General features: G+C 44.5%; 1 protein-coding gene across 20 annotated transcripts in view; it reads left to right on the top strand.

Moving 5' to 3' along the window:
• CADPS (calcium dependent secretion activator) overlaps positions 1-21,988 on the top strand; it is a 477,472-nt gene that overhangs the window by 266,035 nt on the left and 189,449 nt on the right. For all 20 annotated transcript variants that reach the window (XM_036869030.1, XM_036869050.1, XM_036869049.1 and 17 more), the window contains exon 7: positions 16,029-16,140. In XM_036869030.1, the coding sequence (XP_036724925.1) occupies positions 16,029-16,140 (112 nt within the window). The remainder of the gene's footprint in view (positions 1-16,028; positions 16,141-21,988) is intronic.

Below are 21,988 nucleotides of genomic sequence, written 5' to 3'. Positions count from 1 at the left end.
CAGGTAACTACTCTTGTTCTTCAAATGAATGAGGACAAAAACTGGGAGCCGGACGTCCTTGTAGCACTTCGGAACTTAACATTGTGATGTACAGAGTAGATTACCAATTAGTGTTTTCCAGAGATTGATCATAGATTTTTTTTCCAGGGTGACAGGGTATCATAAAAATCATAAAATTTAAGATGTCATCTTTTTCTGCAAAATTTTTTCCAGGATTAGAACATCTGAATAAAAAATATATTTTTAATTTTAAAAAGTCCCTAAGTTTATTCAAACAACTTTAGTAAAATGGGGACCTAACAATATACAGATAGACCATACGTCGTGATAAATACATGTGGATTTCGACACTCAAAAACTGCCGTCAGCCTTGGTGAATCCCTAGGACATCTTACCTGTAAAATAGAAGTAGTCATACCTACATCATAGTGTTATTGCAAGGATTCATGTACATGATGTCTATATAGTGCTGAGCGTCTCATCTAAGACATAGTACTTAGTAAATGTTGTTGACAGTATACAAAAAAAAGTGAAATTGCAGACAAGATGTGCTGTAATGTGATCCATTATTACAGGTAGAGCATGGCTAAACGAAGATCCTTATGATAGTTGGATGAGACTTTGGACTTTTGGGAGATCTTCTGGAATGGCATGAATGTATTTTGCCTGTGAGGTCTGGAATTTTAGAGGTCCAGGGACATAAGGTCATGGATTGGATGTTTGTGTCAGCCCTCCAAATTCATATGTTGAAGCCCTAATTCCCCATATGACAGTATTTGGAGGTAAGGCCTCTGGGAGTTAACTAGGTCATGAGGGTGTTTCCCTCATAAATGGAATTAGTGTCCTTATAAAAGAGACACAGGAGAGATGATCTCTCTCTGCCATGTGAGGACATACAAGGAAGAGGTCTCTCACCAGACACTGAATCTGCTGGTGCTGGGACTTCCCAGCCTCCAGAATATCCAAACAAAATAAATGTTTGTTGTTTAAGTTACCCAGTCTAGGGTATTTGTTAGAGCAGCCCAAGCTAAGACAGTGACAGTATACAAAAATGTAGAATTATATACAAATGTGCCGTAATATGATCCACTGTTAAAGATAAAATATTAGCCAAGCTAAGGTCCCTGGACATGACTGTCAAATTGCCATCTAACTCCTCATGGTAAGGTATGAATATGTCAGTCGTTTAATCTGTCCTGCAATACCACTGCTGTAGGAAGGGCTAAGTCATGTATCAGTCACTCATTGTGTCACTTAATGATTCTTTGGCATTTTTTCCTCACTATTCCTCAGAACATAGCTCTGCTTTTGCCACCCTTTATGAAAGGGAAGAGAAAGTTTCAAAGCCCTAAACATCACCAATGTTTGTGCCTGACATAAGACAGAGCAGAAGAAAAAAAAGTCTGTCTGATCCAGACAGCTCTGTATTTTACCTTAGGCACATGTTGAATTTTAAATGATGCAAATAATTCATAAAATTTTACATGCAATTATAATGGATAATGAAATTATCATCCCCCGCCCCACGTAAAGTGATGGAATTAATGACCACAATTCTATAAATTTTCTTGGATGATTGATGGAGGGAATAAACCTGATTTTATTGTGCTTGTAATGAACTGCCAGAGCCTAAGCTGCAGATCAGAGGGAGAGAGAGTGTTTGCAGGCAGAGGAAAAAGACACGCAGACTTCTGTAGGGGGGTGTACACTGGAGCTTAATTGAAGAGCGGTGTGGTATTGATTCCACTCTCCTCCCTCATGGGCAGGGAGGTGAAGCTGTGTGGCAATGTGCACACAGAAGGTCATGAAGTTGTTTTATTATTTATGTAAATCTGGAAGCTAGGAGGGGAGGGTTTAAAACACTAATGGATACTGGGAATTTTGATTTTCAACAGATTTACTTATCACAGCATTTCACTCAGAGACAAATGTCTTTCCCCCGCTCCCTCCTTTCTCCTCCCCCCTCCTCCCCCCTCCTCCTCTTCCTTCTCCTTCTCCTTCTCCTTGTCCTTTCTTTCTCTATTTCTCTCTCTTTCCCCTCCCCATCACTGGGATTGGCCTCATAATCTTTTGGTTGCTTCCTATTTCCCACAATATCGTGAGGCCATCCCATTAAGGCAGACCATTCTTGGTCCAACCAGATCCATTCTCCAGGAATCAAGTGTACATTGGGGTCTCCGACATGCTTCATGAATCAAGCCTTCCTGACTTGGGCTGACCTCCTCCGACTCAGACGTGGGATAGTCAACATTCATTCAACTCAGGTTCACATCTCAGTTTAATGAATGAGGTGATTCATGTAAAAGTCCCTGGAACAGTGATTGGCGTGTAATCAGCCCTCAGTCAGAACTGTATTATTATCATCACCATTTGCTGGGGAGTGGGAGAGTCACTCATAACTTCCCACTAAGAGTCACTATTGTGGTAACTCTTACAAAATCGTCGTTCCAAGAACCACCGTTCCAGTGTGCCCATTAACAGCTCTCAAACTACAAAAGATAGTTTATGTGGGGTCAGCATCTCAAGGAGACTGAGTAATTATTCTTTCCTTCCTTCAAGGGTCACCTAATATTGAGGGGAAATCTATAGTTGGGAGACCAGGGCCTGTCTGCTTGTTCATCTTTGTGAAACTTAAAGTATTTGCTGTAGTCCTGTTCGCTGTTCATGCAGCACTCAGCTGAAGACTGTAGACTCCACAGTAGTTCACAAACATAGCCAAGCAGCAGAATCACCAAGGAAGATCATTAAAAATAAACACTCCTGGACAGACCCCTCTCTATATAAATTTTTGCACAGTTGATATTGGGGCCTAGAAATCTCTATTTTTAGTACCTCACCCATCCTCCCTCCAACTCATGATTCTGAGACCTTTATCTTGTGCCGTCTAAACTATTACATGTTCCTTGGCCTGTTCATACTCAAATCCATTCTGTACATTCTTGCCCAAGTAGCATCCTAAATTACAAACCAGCCAAGATTTCCTGAGGACTCTCAAAGGTACCTGACACTGTGCTGAGCCCTTGACATTCATTGTCTTGTTTAATCCTCTCAGCACCCCAAAGAGGTAGACATTGTTATGGTCCCATTTGCAGATGGGAAATTTGAGGCTCAGAGCGGTTAGGAGACTTACCCAAGATCACACAGCTGGTTAGTGGTCTGCCGTATCTGTATCTACTTTAATACCTGACAACACGAAACTGAGGTGTGTCTGATTTCAGAGCTCCAGCTCCTAAGTGCTGCATAATAATGATTACATCATTATGTACACAGTACATTAACACATTACTGACTGGGGGATTTTTGCAGAAACTAACACCTGTAGTCGTAATACGTCTCCGGTCAAAAATGTGTTAATACCTACACAATAATCATTACATCCTTTCCCTGGAAATGTTTTAACTCTAAAGTAAAGATAATTGCAAAATCAAAAAAAAATATTGAATTACATGTCTCTTAAATTTAACCTATATCCAGTAGTTGATGGCAATTCACTTCAACTTTCATCCAGTTTTTTATACATTTTTTTACAAGATGGTCTGGAGGAGTCCTTTTAGTGTGTTTAATATTATGTGCGTGGGAGTCCCAAAGTAAATGTAGCTGGGCGCTGTGGAGGACCCCTGTGGTCAGCCCAAGGAGAGCCAGATTTGACTGGGAACATAGGTAGTGTTTTCACCCCACTAAGATGGTGTTGGTATACCATGGACTGGTTGAGTGACGGTGATATTTCTTTACAACTGAGATTTGTCACTTTTCAAGAACAACTCTCTGGCTCCACATTGGGCCTATGCCATCGCACTTGGTCTAGAGAGCAATTTCCCCGATGCTCTAAGACAACACCTCGGTTCTTACCGAAGGACATTTGGCCAGCTGGCCCATTCACCATTTCCCTTTGAGACTCCTGGCATTCATGACCACTCCCAGTGGTTTCTCACAAATGTGAAACAGGGAGAAAAAAGAACGAATCCACCAGCCAGTCCTTGGGGGAAGAGACAAGCTTAGCTCACAGCAGGGTCCTCAGGGATCCCGCTCTGTGGGATGGTGGGAACCCAGCCCAGGAAAGCAAAACGAACAACAGCTCCCATAATCCCCTCTATCAAAGGCAACTGGGAAGTCTCACAGGAGGGGGCTGGCTGCTTGGAGGGCAGCCGAAGCTCTGAATGGCCATCCCTGAACCCCCAAGGGCTGCCTCTGTGTGCCCATCACCGCTTGGATGCCCACTCGGACAGAGCCACAAGTGTTGGGGGCGCTCAAGTGTTGCCGAGGTTGGCTTAATGCTCATCACCTTGCATGTGGGAGGCTTAATCTGGAACGCCTTTGATGTGGTTAGGGCTCCCCCTGGGAGCACTTGACCACAAGTGGTGTGAGAGACACTGGCTGCCTGCCTTGGCCTTAGGAGGTGTTGACCCTCTTGCTCTTTAGGGGACCTAGACAGTTCCTGTGGCCCCCTTCACCAGCACACTCAGGCCTGAGTCCAGTTCTTACACTGTGGAGAAACTGCCTCATTTGACACTGGCAAACAGGGAGGTTGTTTTATGAGGACATATGAGCTGGGAACTATTTTTTCAAACCAACAAGGTTATTAGGCGGGTGTTTATTGCGTGACTGCAATAGACTTTTTAATAATATGAAAGGACTGTGAGATGGGTCTGAGCTCTCCAGTATGTGCTCTTCTAGCTGAGGGCTCCAGACCAATCTACGCCATATAGAGTAGCACCAGGATGATGTGATTAAGCACCAGATAAAGGCACTGTATCAGTTAGTTATTGCTGTGTAACAGACTGCCTCAAAACTCAGTGGCTTAAAACCAGTCATTTATTTCATTCACTTACCTGCAAATCGGTGGGGGGTTGGCTGGCTCAGGCCAGGCTCGGCTGGGTGGCTGTGCTTCACGCTGTGGGTCTGGTTGGCCCTGGCTCCTCACTCTGGCTTGGGCTCAGGCCTGCTCCATGTGGACCATTGTGGGATCCAGGCTGAAGGATCCACAGCTACCTGGAGGAAGTTCTGCTTATGGTGATGACAGAGGCTCAGGAGAATAAGCCCGAGCATTCAAGCACATTTCAAGCCTCTGCTTCTATCACATCTGCTAATACCCCATTGGCCGAGGAAAGTCACCTGGGTAATTTCAAAGTCAAATTTGGGGATTATATGTGCTCTGCCCAGAAGGAGACCAAAGCAAGTAGTCACATGGACAAGGCTAATACCAGTGGGGCAGGAAGAAAGCTTTTCTCCTGGAGAAGGCAGGAGAAGGTGAATCTCTTTGAGTAATACTCTGATATACCCGCCAGGGTCAAGAAAAGGCCAGTGAAGGATGAGAAGCAGGATGGGGGTGAGGGGAAATGTTTCAGGCACTTTGAGAGAAGGAAGTCTTGAGAAAGTGAGAATGAGTTCTCAGCTCTTACCCCTTTGCCATAGCTGCCCAAAAAAATCAACCCAAATTCAAGTCCCAATTTTATTTTACCCAGACTGAGAAAACACAAAAGCCACTACTCAGATGGTTTTGAAAACACTTACAAGGTCAGCTCACATCTTGATGTTTGATTCTAACGCTGGCACTTGGACTAAGTTGTTCTGTATCTCTGAGATGTCCTGAATAGTTACGGAGGGCTTTATTGATGACCAGGCTGGGTAGCATTTTCACATCGAATTCTAACAAGAGGTATGCTAAGAGGGAAAGCACTATTAACATCCCATTTTACAGGTAAGAAAATAGAGGCCACAAGACATTCAGTCAGCTGCTTAAAATCACTCGGGTAGACAGTGGCACAGCTGGATGTAGAATCCAGGCTGCTGGACTCCCGAGCCTGCTCCCTTAATCCTGAACCCCCCGGATAATGCAAGCTGCCCTTTGTTAAGAGCTTACATTGTACTCAGTGCTTCTGTCATTTAATTGGGGGACAGGCAGATAGAAAGCCCTATAAGATAGATACTGTTAATGTGCCCATTTTATAAACATGAAAACTGAGATCTGAGAGGCTAATAAATTTGTCTGAGATAATAAAGCTGTGAAATGATAAAAATTAAACAGCCTGACTCATCCCCACTGCACCAGCTTCCTCATTTGTAAATGAGGAGCTTGGCCACAGTGATCTTCAGGGCCCCTGTCAACTCTGAGTCTGTTGCTCTGTGTCCCCCAGTTGTTTTTCCTCATTTGGTTCATGCTCTCAGTAGAACTGGCTGGAATGCAAAGGGGTTTGCATTGCATTCTGTAATTCCCCTGGCCAGGTTTCCTGACAGCTGTAGCCTCTCTGACTGTATACCGTGAGCCTTCTAGAGGCTGTGAGGTGTCCTAAGGCAGGTTGAAGTTCTAAAGACACAATCAACTAGAGCACCTCCTAGTTGTTTATGAGAACCACAGGTTGCAACCCTAATAACGAGGCTCAGGTTACAAGAGCAATTATAGGAGAAAGCCCAGTGTGGGAAATTAAACAGGCGTTGGTTGGCTGAGCCACAGAGAGAAGACAGTGAATGAATGTGTTCCCAGCAACCTCCTGTGGGTGCCTTTTTATGTCCACCATGCAGTGAACAATTCCTTTTCTCTAACGGTCCTTAGGAACTTGGAATAAACAGATGGTTAGAGGAAGGCAGCTAGGTGATGGAGATGCAGGAGAACCTCAGAATGGGGAGACAGCCATCATTTCCAATGACAAAAACTCACCGCCTTTCATAATGACAGAGGATATCTTTAGGCCAAGCTATAGACTCCATTCCAGCGAAGGCAACCCTGTCAAGCCACGTGAGGTGCTGTCATCTTCATGATGTAGCCCACGACTCCCAACCCCAGGCCCACCCCACCCGCTGTACCAGCACCACATCCCACCCCGTGCACCCTAATCCCACACCATTCCGTTACTTAGCTCCAACCTTGGGTTTCCCATTTAGATTTTCTTTTTGACCATCTATATATTTTCTTATGAGTCAACCTCCAATGAAGAATAGAGTCTAAGCTCTCACAGCCGGATAGGATCTTAACAAGTCCAGGCTCCAGTGGATTTCCGGTTTCCGGTCTGGCATGTAAAGAGCTTGGAAGGTGTGGTTTTTGTCCTCACAACAAGAAAAAGGCTGAACAAAGGGAAAATCAGCAACTCTTCTTAGATCTATCAGAGAATTTTAGGTCACAGGGCGAACCGCTGCCTGCAGATTAAGAGAGATAGACAAACAGATACAGAGAATCATAGCCTCCTGGAGCAGAAGACTGGGAGAAGAAATTGCTCCTGGAGCCATAAGGGCTTCCATTTGCCCCGTACGTCACTTCCAACAAAAGTGTTGAAAAGACAAAACACACAGTTTGAAGAGACAGGTATGGTAGGGATGCTGGAATTATCAGACTGGGAATTTAAATCAACTATGATTAATATGCTAAGGTCTCTAATGGCAAAAAAAAAAAAAAAAAGTAGACAACATATAAGAACAGAAGGGTAATATAAGCAGAGTGATGAAAACCTTAAGAAGGAATCAAAAGGAAATGCTAGAAATCAAATACCCAGGCTTTTGTCTTTAGGACAGAAAATATCAGTATAGTAGCCTCCCTACCCCTATTATAGAGATAAGTAAATTGAGACCCTACCAGTGGTTTGTCCAAGGTCACATAGCTAATGAGAAAATTAGGATTGATGCACAGATCTCCTGTATTTGATCTCCTCTGGCCTTCATTCAACAGGCATTTATCGAGTGCTTCTTCTGCACTGGGCAGAGCTAAACATTGGACTACAGCAGTGATGGGCTTGGTCCCTGCCCTTATAAAGTTTATAGTATAGAATTTTCCTGTACTTCCTCTTTAACCATGCCAAAGAATGTAAGTCCAGGAGAAGCCAACATGGTTCAATTTCGCTTTCAACTTGAATCTCATCTCCAAATGTGCATACGTGTGTGGAGAAAATCACAATTCATTGAATTCATTTCTTCAGTAAATGCTTGTTGGACATGTGCCATGTGACAGGCACTGCCCTAGGTGCGGGGGATACAGCCAGCCATCCTCAGACATAGCAGGGAAACAGACACAGATCCCTGCCCTTGAGGAGTTTACATTCTAGTAGGAGGAGACAAACAAGAAACCAAATAAAGAAGTACCGGTAATAATTGCTTCTTGGTAAAGTTCTAACTGTCCACGCTATGTAAATATTCCACCCACCCTCTTCCTGGCACTTCTAACCTTTCTTTTCTGGGTGGCTGGCAGTTCCTGTGACTAAGCTGGGAAAACCTTAGAGGAACAGATGTGCGGGGAGAACACTAAAGCTGAGGTTTGAACACATTTGATTTCCGATTCCTGGAGAGGAGCTATTCCAGTGGAAATGTCAGGTAGGCAAATTGGAGCCTCCATCCCTCCGCCTCCCAGACAACCCAATTTTTACAAAGCAAACGCCTCATTTATGTAGATAAGAGGTAGTTTAGCTTTTCTAGTACGTTAAAGGGCCCGAATCACATCCTATCCATGAGTTTGCATGAAACACACTGTGATGGTACAGTTGATTCGCTTGATGTAGAATATCATGCCGTCTGCCTGAAAGGCAGGCCAAAAGATTTTAATGCAGTTGTCTCCAGGCAATTATTAACTTTCCCTCTTAGCAACAGGACCAAGGAAGTTTGATTCCCCGAAATGACACTTCTCCCTTGTTAAAGCTGGCAGTTAGTTTTATGAACCACACCAATCTAACGCCCAGCTCGCATGAGCCATATACCTTGAATAAATGCAAATCCAGTCTCGGTGGCATGAATGATGACCTTATGCTGAGCATCGCCATGGCAACTAATGACATCATCCCCCAACACCAAACTGCACAAAAATCCAGTTCTCCAAGGGTCCTTATTTGCCTAAAGTGGATGTGTTCTTGGCTTAGTCACATACGCATTCGTAAATATCACTCTGTTGTCAAAGGTTTGCAGTGGATGTTTACTGTCATTTTGGGAGGTATATTCCCTTTGTGGCGAATGTTTGTTTTTTGTTCATGAGGGGGGGTGGGGGAAATTCTGATGAAAATTACTGTGTGTATTTGATTAGCAACATTTGTTGATAACATATGGTCTGAGGAGGCTTCCACAAATAAGAGGCTTTAAATAGTAAACAGAGATGTGACTGAGATGGAGCAGATGCTCGCCAAACACACAGTAGAAGGTTGCTTTGCCCGTAGATTTCTCCCTCCCTCCACCCAAGCACATCCCTCTCCCTTATTTTCTCCCCCAGATCAAAGTATTCACTTTCAAAGCAGTGGCCCTATGGAACAGGTTCGGAGAAGTAATGTGCTGTGACTTTAAAAATCATCTACACCCTCCCCCAAATATGAATTATCTGTTACTCTTGTTTATTATTTGATATTAATAATGATGTAGTGTGACTGAATGAGTCAGCCAGCTCAAGTGGATCTGGAAGCAGCATTTGGGCACCACGTGTCTGAAATGCTGTGATATACAATCCCCAGTTTTCCAGTACACCAAGAGTGCTAGCAAGAGCTCCAGGAAGAATTTAGAGCAGCACATTGAATCGCCATGGGGTGAGCTCTCCTTGTAAGTGCATGTTTACAGTTTATCTTTGTGGCTGCGCTCTGGTGAGCATACCTACTTCTCATCTGCTAATGAAAATAAAACTACTCCCATGAGCCGGCGATTTAACTGTGTATATAGCAGGGGTCAGCAGACATTTTCAGTAAAGGACCAGAAAGTAAATAATTGAGGCTTGTTGGCCATAAGGTCTCTGTCGTAACTACTCACCTCTGCTTTTGAAGTGCAAAAGGCGATTTGTATCAATAAATAGATGGGCGTAGCTGTGTCCTAATAAAACTTTATTGATGGGCATTGAAATTTGAATTTCATGTAATTTTCATGTGTCCCAAAATATTACTCTTCTTTTAATTATTTTCAGCCACTTAAAAATGTAAAAACCATTCTTAGTTCATCAGCCATACATAAGCAAGTAGTCAGCACACTTGACTCATAGACCTTAGTTTACCAACCCCTGGTCTGTAATCCTGAAATGAAAGACTTACTTTTTTTGGTGCTTTCCACGTGCTGGGTATTGTGTTGAACACTGTATATGCAATAGTTTATCTCCTACTTATCCTTCCATCGACTCTCTGGGGTCAGTACTATTCTTATCCCCAGTTACAGGTGTGAAAGCCAAGGCTTCAGCTCACACCTAACAACTGTTATCATTTCTGGACGTGACATCACCCTGAGTAGAATAGCACATCCATAAGGGCAGCGCTGATATCTCATGCATCTTTGGGTCCACAGCAGCACCTAACACAGTGATTTTCACATCGTAGACATTCAGGAAGTGTTTTCTAAATGCAGGGCATAGTAGAGGTCTGAGCCCTCAGCAGTGGAAGTCAGAGCTTCATCCAACACCATGTGCACATGTAGGTTCGTGGGCTGGACTGTTCTTCTCTTTGTTCTCCAGCCTCTTGCAAAAGGTATTTGATTTGGAATGAGCACACATGTGTCAATACATGTTCCTTCATTTTTGGAGGTGCCACTGTGGGTGACTGCATTTCCATAGTCTGTGCTTGTGTTGCTTCCGGTTGAAAAGACCGAAACTAATAACAGTAGTTCATTTTGTAACTCAGTGGTGCTTTCCAACATTATACTGTTGGCATCCACATTGCTTCCAGCTCTTGGCCTCCTGAGCTAACCACTCCTTGACCTTCAAAGACCTACGCCCTGCTCCTCAGAATGCTGTCCTTGCTGCTCTGTCGCCTGGGTCCCCTCTGCGTGCTGCCAGCCACTCTGTACACTTCAGGGAGTTGGTGTGCTCCGGCAAAACATCTGATCCCCAAGGAGATAAACCCTCACTTTGGCTTAAAGGGGGCAGTCACGCTCTTGCATATTTCCTGTGTGGCATCTCTCCACAATCCCCTGAATCTGGTGACATGAGTATTTCGAATTTGTCACATCTTCCTAGTCATTAAACAAATATTTATTGGGTGCCGCCCTGTGCTTGGTACAGTAGATTTAACACACACACACACACACACACACCCCACACACACACTATGCTCCTTGCCCCAAGGTATTAACCATCTAGAGAGAGAGCCAGATACACACACAGATAATTGTCACACTACACTCTAATACTGTGTTATGAGTTATGGAGAAGCAGCAAAGCTCTATGGTTTAATGCATGGACTTTCAGGTCAGAAACTCTGAGTTTGAAACCCAGCTCTGTGATAGTTTGAAACCCTGGCCCAGTTACTTAACCTCTCCAAGTCCTAGTTTCTCCATTGATAAAGTGGGGATAATCAGGATATACCTTGCAGACCTGTCAGAAGGATTAAATGAGATAACCCATGAAAAGCCCTCAGCCCAAGACCTGGCAAACCATAAGCACTCAATAATTGATGACTGTTTTTAGTGCTTTTGTGAACTGGCTGTACAGTGTGAGTATAGTAGCAGACATGATAAGATCAGGGAAGTGAGACACCTCACCCACTTGACTTTATGTACTTTATGTTCAGAGAGAAGTTAGTTAACCTTCCCAACTGCTCCTTGCCATAAATACTATCAACCTCTGGTCTTTTCAAATCAAAGCAGAATTTTATTTCAGTCCTGGGAAACTTTTAAAAGAGATATTCATTTAAATAGCCACAGTCAGTGCTCAGCAAAGGAAAAGAAATGAGCAGAGAAGAAGGCAACAATGAGAAATAGATTCATTTATCATTACGTGGCTCCGCCAAAAGGCCAAGGTTCCACCACGGACTGATTTGTCTGCAGGTTACGTAGCACTCTGTGAAGTATATTGAGCATGTGACATAAATCTAATGCAGCCCAGAGTTCCATCCATTTTGAAACAGAACTTTGCAGTTGAGTTACAGAGGTGATTGACGTTAACTGGATCCAGGCACAGAGGAGCGAGTTGTGGCATTTGGGAGCAAGGCAATGTGGCGGCACGACTAAGAGTTTGGGTTGTGCAGGCAGATTGCCATTTGCTCCCTGTGACCTTGGACACATGACTAATCTGCTCTCTGAGCCTCAGTTTCCTCATCTGTAACTATGGGGGTGATAGTTATAAGCGTTTCACAGGATGGCCAAGAGGGCTTAAAAAGACAAAATAGACGTATGACCATCTAACATTTTGGAGATAGGAATGTGTGACTAGCACATAGGAAGCTCTGAAGAAATATTAGCTGTTTTTTGTTATAGTCAGGTCTTTCCATGGCTGGAAAAAGACAAAAAGTGGACATTTTCATGATTTTTTTCCCAACGGGGAGAGGGGCAGGGAAAGTGCTGATAACTAAATCTCCTTGGGGCTCCTATGAATAGGAAGCATTGACCAAAAGAAGGCAGGAGTGGTTTTCACAGTCCTGTGACTGTAGCGACCTCCCCTGCATGGCCCATCCTCTGGCCACGCTAAACAGACTGGGTGGCCTTGGGCTCAGAGCCTGATTCACGAGCTTGTGACCTCTGCGGCTGCACAGGTCCCACACTCAGACCGTTTGGTTTCATGCTCCGCATTGCCATCTTGAAATTCTTAATTATTTGATCTTTGAGCTCGAGTCAGTTAAGTGGGGTGTCTGATAGAGTAATGAGCATGTGTTTGAGCAGAGGAAATCCTCAGAGAAAGGAAAACACTGTATTTTAGTATCTTTAATGGCACTTTTTCCTGCTTTTTGAACAGGGAGCCCACATTTTCATTTTGCACTGGGCCCTGAAAATGACATAGCTGGTCCTGATTAGACTTTCTTTTTTTTCCTGCTCCAGTGAGCCAGGTATCCATTTTGAAATCTGGTGGATAAATTGGGATTCAATAGCGACCTAGCAACTTGAGGTGAGCCAAGGGTCATGGTAGGAAGCCAAGAGCACAGCTGCAGGCCTGGTGGAAAGGAGAAGCAAATCACTGTCCAAATGCACAGGGGTTGTCAGGGCAGCCTCCAGTGGCTTCAACTCCATCCAGCTGATGGGGTCTCAGAGACCTCGCCCTGCCCCACGGTCTGAGTCATGTTGAACGCATTATGAGCTGAGCATCCTTGGGTAGCAGCAGGGGTTCAGGCAGACGGGGTTCGTGCCCACTGAACAGGCCAGAAAATCCCTACCAACCAGTTTCAAGGACAGTGTCACAGGGATCCAGTGTGGGGAATTCCCAGGGACCTGGGATTAAGGCCTCTTTATGGCTTAGCGTTAGAGCATCTCACTCCAGAACTCTCTTTGTTTCCGGCAGGAATCTTCCTTATCTCCATGACCAAGCATGATAAATGCCCAAAGAGATTCACAGCACAATTAACCATAAACAGTAAAGTAATGATCATGTTTTTTGCCAAAATTGTTAATCATTAGTCATGCGTGTTATTGATAATCATGACAGTAATAGCAGCAAGAGCTATAAACTGGGAATTAAGAGATTTGTGTTCCAGCCCAACTTGATCACAATTCACTGTAATAAAATGGACAAGATCTTGAGGTTCTTCTCAGTTTTCTCATCTGTGAAATGGGTACAATATGAACTGTTTTACCTCTTACCCTGTGTAGTAGGAAGGGTAATGTCCATCTTGCTTGCCCAGCAAAGGGTCAGATACTTAGTAGGTGCTTAATAAGTATGTGTTGAATGGGTAACACAAAATATAAGTGATTATCGCTGTTACTAGAATACATCTTGTGTATCCTTATTTGGGGAAGGGAAGGTAGCCAAAATTTGGGGGACTCTTATGCTATTCCAAGCCTGCTGCTATTTACTCTTTATAACTATTCTGTGAAATGATATTATTTTATAGCTCAGGAAACTGAGGTTCAGGGATGTTAATTAACTTGCCCCAAGTCCTGCAGTTTGTAAGTGACTCATCAGGATTTGAACTAAGAATGCTGGGTTCAAAACCTTATGCTTTGTCACGTTGCCTTTACTAGGACAAAGCTTCCCCTATTTTAGGAGCTTGCTGCTGTGGCTGATGTCCAAAATTAGGAGCTTCCATCCGTACATCTCACCTTTTGCTGTTGTGTTTGAAACCTGTTGCTTCTCGCCGTGTCTCATGTCCTCTTCGTGTCCTTCCCCTTTCTCTCTTGTGACTGTTGTGCTTTCTCAATGGTTCTTGCACACTTGGATCCCCATGGAGCTGGGCACCCCCTTATCTCTTTCTGGTGCTCTCTTACCAACACTCTAGAGTCCTCAGGTCTTTGAGTTTAGTTAATGGGATTTATTCGATTGAGTGCAACCTTGACGCTAGAAGTCAGAGTTCCATCATTTACAAAAGAGGAAATACAAACAGCCAATGAACACAGAGTAAAATAGTCAAGCCTGCTATTAATCAAGGAAAGGCCCATGAGAACAGCAGTGATTAAATTGGCCAGAAGAAAAAGTGAATAGGGACACCCAGAGTGGGCAAGAAGCCATGTGACTTGCACTCTTCTTCCCAGATGGCAGGAGGATAGTCACCAACTGTGTGGAGAGCGTTTTGGGAATAGGTGTCCCAAGACTTGAAAGTTTCCACTGATGAGCACAGTTCCTGCAGCACCGTAGGAGCACCACCATGTTTGTTGATAAATGAACGAAGAAACGGTCTCCCATCTAACTCTCCACTTCCCAAGGAAATAAACAGAGATGAAATTAAAAAGTAATGTCCAGCCCAATCTCAATAATAGAACAATGGTTAAATAAATTATGATGCATCCATCAGGTGTAATATTATAGTCATTAAAAATAATATCAAATGAGTAACTTAAAATACGGAAATTGGCCATTACATAGGCAAAATGAAAAAAAAAACATTTCTATACAACATTATATCTATTCCTGTTTCCTAGTTCTGTAAAAGAATATATATTTGCACAATTTATTTATTCAACAAATATTTATGAAGTGTCTTCTGTGTGCTAAGTACTGTGGTAATGCAATATAAACAAAACACACAGTCCACGCACTCATGGAGCTTACAGAATATTAGAGGATTTAGCTGTTAAACAATCACGCAAGTAAATCAATCATTACAAATCCAATGATTGCTAGGACAGAAAATTAAACAGTATGTTCAAGAGAGTTTAACACTGGAAAAAAATTGAGACTGGGAGATCAAGGGACATGTTCTCAGCTCTGGCTGAGCCCCTGAGAGGTAGCGGGTGAAGAGAAGGGTGGGGAGAAGCATTGCCAACAGAAGGAACCGTGCATGCAACAGCCCTGAGGTAGCACAATAAGGGGGCCCATGACACTCGAGTGGATGAGTGGGACAGCATACCACGGGGTCTGGATTGTGCCCAGTGCAATGGAACAGGTGCCGTGGAAGGGTTTAGGGCAGGGGCTCAATGCAATCCAGTTGATACTTCCTGAAGATCACGCTGATTTCAGGTACAGAGTGGATGGAGATGGCTCTGTAAGAAGCATGATGAGTGAATGAAAAGATCACATCTGAGGGACCCATCAGGGGCTCATGTCAGCTCAGACTGGCAGTCTGCCCAGATGCTAGGTAAGCCAGGCTCTCCTCTTGGGAGATCTACTGTGATTCCCAGAGACCAGTGAGTGGGGAAGGGCGTTTCCCACATCATATCCTTCGACCTTCGTTCCTCTTTAACAGGGCTAAACTAAGCTTCATCCATTGCTCTATTCAACTTAACTTTGAATGCCAGTGGAAACGGGGCTCCCTCCCTTCCCACTACTATTGAGGTCTCATTGTAAAGTCAGGTGTTAGCTCCTGCCAAATGAAGCTGCATCTCAAAATCTAGAACAGCAGTTTCCAAGAACTAGGGATTCTTGGAAAGGCTACAAGGAAATATTAGTGGTTACCCTGGAATAGTTTGTAGGGATAACAAATGCATGGGGCAAATTTCTCACCAACTCGACTTCATGCTAATTCCAAGTGATTCCTTCTAGTGCTCTGTGAAGACCCCTGGCAACTTTCTGAGCATCTGTCTTGCATTTGCCTAACAAGATAATTAACACTTTTTGTCATTCTGGCAGCTTGGGAGGGGAGGGGGATGTGACAGGCAGCATGCCTTCATGCCTCAATGCCTCGATGCCTCGGGTTAACCCTGCATTCACCCGACCCAGGAAGAAGGCGGGGCTAAGTTTAGCGTTGTCCAGGCGGAGGTCTCCGCACTAACCTCTCTGATTCTGTCTGCAGCTGGGGCACCCAGGGTGACTTCTCTACGACCCACGCACTGCCCGCTGTGAAGGTGAAGCTGTTCACAGAGAGCACAGGAGTCCTGGCCTTGGAGGACAAGGAGCTGGGACGGGTAAGTGCTCCCCATCACAAGGATTCTCCATCACAAGAAGCTGTGGAGGGCCGGAGTCCCCGGGTCCCGAGAGGCAGTACCGCCAATTTCTGATAAGCCCAGCTTCGAGGTTTGACTCCCTGGCTCTACTCTTCATTGACTGTGTGACCTTGGGCAAGACCCCCAACCTCGCCAAGCCTCAGTTTCCCCTCTTTAAATCTGTGTGCATTGCAGAAGATAGGTCAGGAGTTCTCAGCACCATGAGCCCCAGACACCCTTGAGCGCAAGGATGTGCAATACCCTTTCTATCGTGAAGCAAAAGTATTAGATAATTTAACAGACCGACACCCTAACGATTTTAAAGTCAGCACAGTGACATAATATAAAAGAGACATAAAAGGGAAATTATAATAATTTCAAAATGTAAAGATTCAACCACAGCTGTACTGAAGACCCAAGGAAGGAGTCTTTACTTTTCCCATATGGAGAATCACTGCGCAGGTGACAAAGTCCCCTCCAGAGGATGGGGGCTCAAAACCCCAAGTATCAGTAATTTACTGAAACAGTGAACCAATCTTGGTAACAAAGTTTCCTTGATTTCCCTGGAAAAGTGCCAAACACACTTATAGTGTATATGTAAAAAAGATTTAGGAGCTAGACTCATTTGATCACCAGCGGTTTTTTCTACCTCCGTTCATATCTGGTGGGAATATTCAAAAATCAGGTGGGTTGTACGATTCCTCATCGTTGAGGAGTAGCTCGCTCACTGCAGGATGATTAGTATCCCTGGGCCCCGCCCATTCAATACCAGCAGAGCCCAGCACCAATTATTTTGTCAACCAAAAATGTCCCCCAAATTTCTGAAACATCTCAAGGGGTGGTACCAATCCCTTTGAGTACCACTGAGATAATAATTCTTTTTTTAAAAAAATATTTATTTATTTATTTGTCTGTGTCAGGTCTTAGTTGCGGCTCACGGGTTCTTTTAGTTGCAGCATGCAGACTCTCAGTTGTGGCATGCATGAGGGATCTAGTTCCCCAACCAGGGATCGAACCCAGGCCCCCTGCGTTGGGAGGGCAGAGTCTTAACCACTGGATCACGAGGGAAGTCCCAAAATTTTCTAGTAGTCTGTTTTTTTTTTTGGGCCACACTGTGCAGCATATGGGATCTTAGATCTTAGTTCCCCGACCGGGGTTTGAACCCGCGCCCCCTGCATTGGAAGCACGGAGTCTTAACCACTGGACCGCCAGGGAAGTCCCCAGTAATTCTTATCTGAATAATTTCTTTTATAATATCTTCTTACATCTCAGCTCTTGACTCTGTACCAAACAGATTTTCAGAACACAAGTTGGATTTGTTCCTTGCTAGCTTAAAATGCTTCTATGACTCCATACCGCTTATAGTAAAATCTGAACTCTGTAGCACAGCCCACAGAGACTCGGGTGATCTGGCTCCTGCCCACCTCCCCAGCCTCATTTGCTTTCGCCTTTCCCCTCATCCAGTATGCACCAGCATCGCTGGCCAAATTTTAGTCCCTCAAATAAACCGAATTCTTTCTCATCTCAGCAGGCTTCGTCTCTGCCTGGAGCACTCTCCCCACTGCCCAGCTCTTCCAAAGGCCACTTGCTTCTCTATATAAATGCCACCTCCTCCTCGGACAGCCCTTTGCTGACTGCCCATCCGCCTTCATTTACTACTTCAGCTCCTCCCCGTTCACATCCTCCACCGAACCTATCACCAATGAGACAGAGAGAATTTACAGAAATTTTGGCTTCTATCTCCCCCACTGGACTGGAAAACTCCATGGGGAGAGAAACCTATTTTTTTCCTTTTTTAAAATTAAAGTGTAGTCAATTTACAATATGTTATTGGTTTCAGGTATGCAATGTAGTGATTCAGTATTTTTATAGATTATACTCTATTTATAGTTATTATAAAATATTGGCTCTATTCCTTGTGTTACACAATATATCCTTATATCTTATTTTATACGTAGTGGTTTGTACCTCTTAACGCCCTACCCCCTTTTTGCCCCTGCCACCATCCCTCTTCCCATTGCAAGGGAGGTACCATGACCGTGAAACTTAAAATTATTTTGTTCACCACCCTATTCCTATACCCAGAGCCCAGCACATAGACTTAATAAATTTCATTTCTACTGGTTGAATGCATAATCCCTTCTGAAAGCTCTGTGACATTAGCCAATAAATTTAACCTCTCTGATCCTCTGTAGAAAAATGACAGAATATCCCAAAGCAAGCACACAGGTACACACACCTAAGAACACCAGCAAGAACACATTAACCACGCTTTCTTTTGTTTTTAATTAATTAATTTATTTGTTTATTTTTGGCCACGTTGGGTCTTCATTGCTGCATGCGGGCCTTCTCTAGTTGCAGCGAGCAGGGGCTACTCTTCGTTGCAGTGCGCGGGCTTCTCATTGCAGTGGCTTCTCTTGTTGCGGAGCAGGGGCTCTAGGCACGCCAGCTTCAGTAGTTGTGGCACGTGGGCTCAGTAGTTGTGGCTCATGGGCTCCAGAGCACAGACTCAGTAGTTGTGGCACACAGGCTTAGTTGCTCCGTGGCATGTGGGATCTTCCCGGACCAGGGCTCAAACCCATGTCCCCTGCATTGGCAGGCAGATTCTTAACCACTGCACCACCAGCGAAGTCCCCTTCCTTTGTTTTTTCAATTCCTTAATCTGGCTTTCATCTATAGAACTGACCTGGAATCATACTACTAGGACCTAGACCGCAGATGGAAGTAAAACAAAAGGTAAACAAGGCTGATAGCAAAAAGAGTGCCCCCCACAAAAAAAGAAAGGGAATGAAAGAAAAGAAGAGGTTTACCCATTTTCTTTGAGGAATGACAAATATTCACTTCTGTCCCTAGGGAAAGAGAGACACACAGAGTGGGGGAAGGACCCTGCCTTTTCTTTTTCTTCAAACCTTTCTTTTTCCATGAAGACATGAATCAGGAATCAGGAGAGTCTCAGAGACCTAGAATATCAGTGTTAGAAGAGGCAAGTCCAGGAACCATCAACCTGAGTCCACTCCATGGGTCTCAGGAGCCCCTTGAAACCATTTACACATGTTGGGGGGAGGGGCGTATGTGCATTTTTCTGGACTTGCTAATCCAAAGCATTCACCAGCTTCTCAAAGCTGTTTCCGCTTGAAAAAGTTAAAACACACTGGGCTAGTCAAAGTCTTTTCTTTATAGAGGAGAAAATTGATTCCTGTGGAAGGCAGGAGACACCTCCCCAGAGCCACCCAGTTAGTTGGGGCCCATGCACAGTTGCATGTTTACCACTGGCCAGGCTACTGTCCTGAGGGCTCTGTGTGCAGCCCCTCACTGATTCTTTATCTGAATCCTATGAGGAAGGTCCAGTTATTACTCCTCCTGTACAGACCACTACACTGGGGCCCAGAGGAGGTAAGTGACTTCCCAGGAATGATGCCACATCATCTCTATTTTTACTACACGGCGTTGTCCCTATGCAAAAATAAAAATCTTGGCTCTGCTGTTGGGGTGAAGGCCACGAGCATGCCATTAATCTCTTAACAAATCATACTCTCCTCCAGTCTCATGACACATTCCCCCAGATACTAGTTTATACTTCCTTCCTGCCACAGAAACTTTCCACCTTTGCGGTGGAGCCCGCCTGCCTGGCCCTTGCGCTGGTGGGACGGGCGCCCTCTGCTGGCAGCACCTCCACAGACAGCGGCTGGGGGGCAAAAGTGCTCTTTTTTAAAGTGATTCCTTGGACCCCTTGGAAAAGTGTTTCTACGCGCTGATTTTTCCCAAGTTTAGGAGGACATAGCCACATTCAAGATTCTGATGCTGTGTTCATTCACCCAACAGTATTTAGTTTGTTCCATTTTTATTTTTATGTTTCCTTTTTGTTAACCTTTGAACTGAAAAATAACTCATGCATATAGTAAAAAATAATCAAAATGGATATATAGTGAAAACTAATGATCCCACCCAACTGACTTGAGTATCTTTTCTGAGAGAAAAACCTTGTTTTCAATTTACTGGGCATTCTTCCCGAAATACTCTATGCATGTACAAGCATAGCATATACAAGCATATTTGTATATATCCCTCTTAAAATAAAAAAGAAAGAGAGCACAGTTGGAAGTTACTGTATGCATACTGCTCTGCACTTTGCTTGAAATATCAGGATATTTGGAGATTAGTCTGTATCAGCCCATACTGGCTTCCCTTTTGTTTCCATAGCTACATACACTGTGTAGATATATCATAATTTATTTAGATTGTTTCCAGTCTTTGGCTGTATAAACAATGCCTCTATGAATAACCTTGAGTTTATTTCTTTGCACATATGTGTGTGTGTGTATATATATATATATATGTAGGATAAATTTCAAAAAAAGTATCTTGCTGAATGAAATTTGAATTTTGACGGATACTACAAAATTGTCCCCTAAAGAGTATACATGAATTATAATTTCACAAAAGTCATGAGAGAGTGACTTTTCCTCCACACTCTTGACAACAGTGCAATCAATACTCTCAACCTTGTACTCATCAAATAGGGTTACGGGCCCACTGTGTCCATTCATTTGCGCTATGCACCGAGCAAACAGGAATAGTGACAGTCAAAAATCCTTAACCACACAGAACGTAAGGAATAGAGACATAAAACCAGAAGTTACAATGCAGTGTGGTGAGTGCCCTGCTAGAGAAAGGACACCTGGGAAGCACACAGCAAGGGGACATAATCTAGTCTGAAGAGCAGGCACGCCTTCCCGGGGGGGAATGCAGAGGTAAGGAGAGACACAGAGGCTAAGTGCTTGAGAGGATCAGCCAGGTAAAGGCTCAGGGTAAAACCGTCCCCCAGAAGGACCTGCCCAAATACCCAGGTAACTAAGAGAAGCTGGGGCTGGCTGACGTACAGCTTACTGCAGAGGATGGGTTGTGTTCCCACATCAGTATCACCACATCAAAGCACAGCACACATGGGCCTCGGCTGAGATGACAGAGTACGCAACTAGCAGCCTGGAATGTCCAGATGAGGTGCGTGGACTGCTCGGGACTCATGTGCACCCATAAGGACCCTAATAATTCAGCGGGGCTGACACTTACAAAGGAGTCGCCGGCCCGTCGGGCACGTGGCGGAGTGGGGATGAAGATGGAGGAGGACTGCGGTGACATCCCTCCATCCACCCTAGACAGGAGGTGTCCCCAGGGAGCGACCACGGAGGGGAAGAAGCCTTTGTGGAGCGGCCAGTCGTGAGCTGCGGCCATTTGTGTCGGCGAATGGACACCGTGTTGCCGGTGGGAAGCGCGCCCAGGATCCCTATGGTGGATGGCCTGTTAACAAGCTCCGGGTGCCCAGAGCGCCCCACCCGCTTTGATTTTGCCAAGCGAGCAGACGCGGAAGGAGGCCCTGGGCCTTACCTGCTGCTCTTCTGGCCCTGGTGGGGTTTCTTTTACCAGTTCCTCCCCTTCCTTGTTTCCCAGCACATCACCCACCGACCCAGCCCCACCTCTCAGCCCAAACTAGCACAGCGGAGAAGGTAGGCTACGCTGAGATCGGCAAGTCCTTCCTCTCCATCTTCCACAGTCTGGGGTCTCAGGATACGGAACATGGTACAAGGTGACATACAGGGACAGGTGTTATCTCGAGAGATAACACAAGAGGTCTCCACGACCCCGTGGCACCCTGACTTACTCATTTCCTTCCAGCACCCTAAGGCATATCACTGTTCACTAGTGCCAGTCACGTGAACTGCTACATTTTATGATAGAATTTCAACTAAATTAACCCTCACAAAATGAGCAAATGGCCGAAAAGACTATTACAGCAGAGCTCTGATCTGAAGGTAATACTGGTGTTGCAAGC

The sequence above is a fragment of the Balaenoptera musculus genome, chromosome 11 (assembly GCF_009873245.2).
Source record: "Balaenoptera musculus isolate JJ_BM4_2016_0621 chromosome 11, mBalMus1.pri.v3, whole genome shotgun sequence".
Taxonomy (NCBI): Eukaryota; Metazoa; Chordata; class Mammalia; order Artiodactyla; family Balaenopteridae; genus Balaenoptera; species Balaenoptera musculus.
This window is presented reverse-complemented; position numbering and strand designations above follow the sequence as displayed.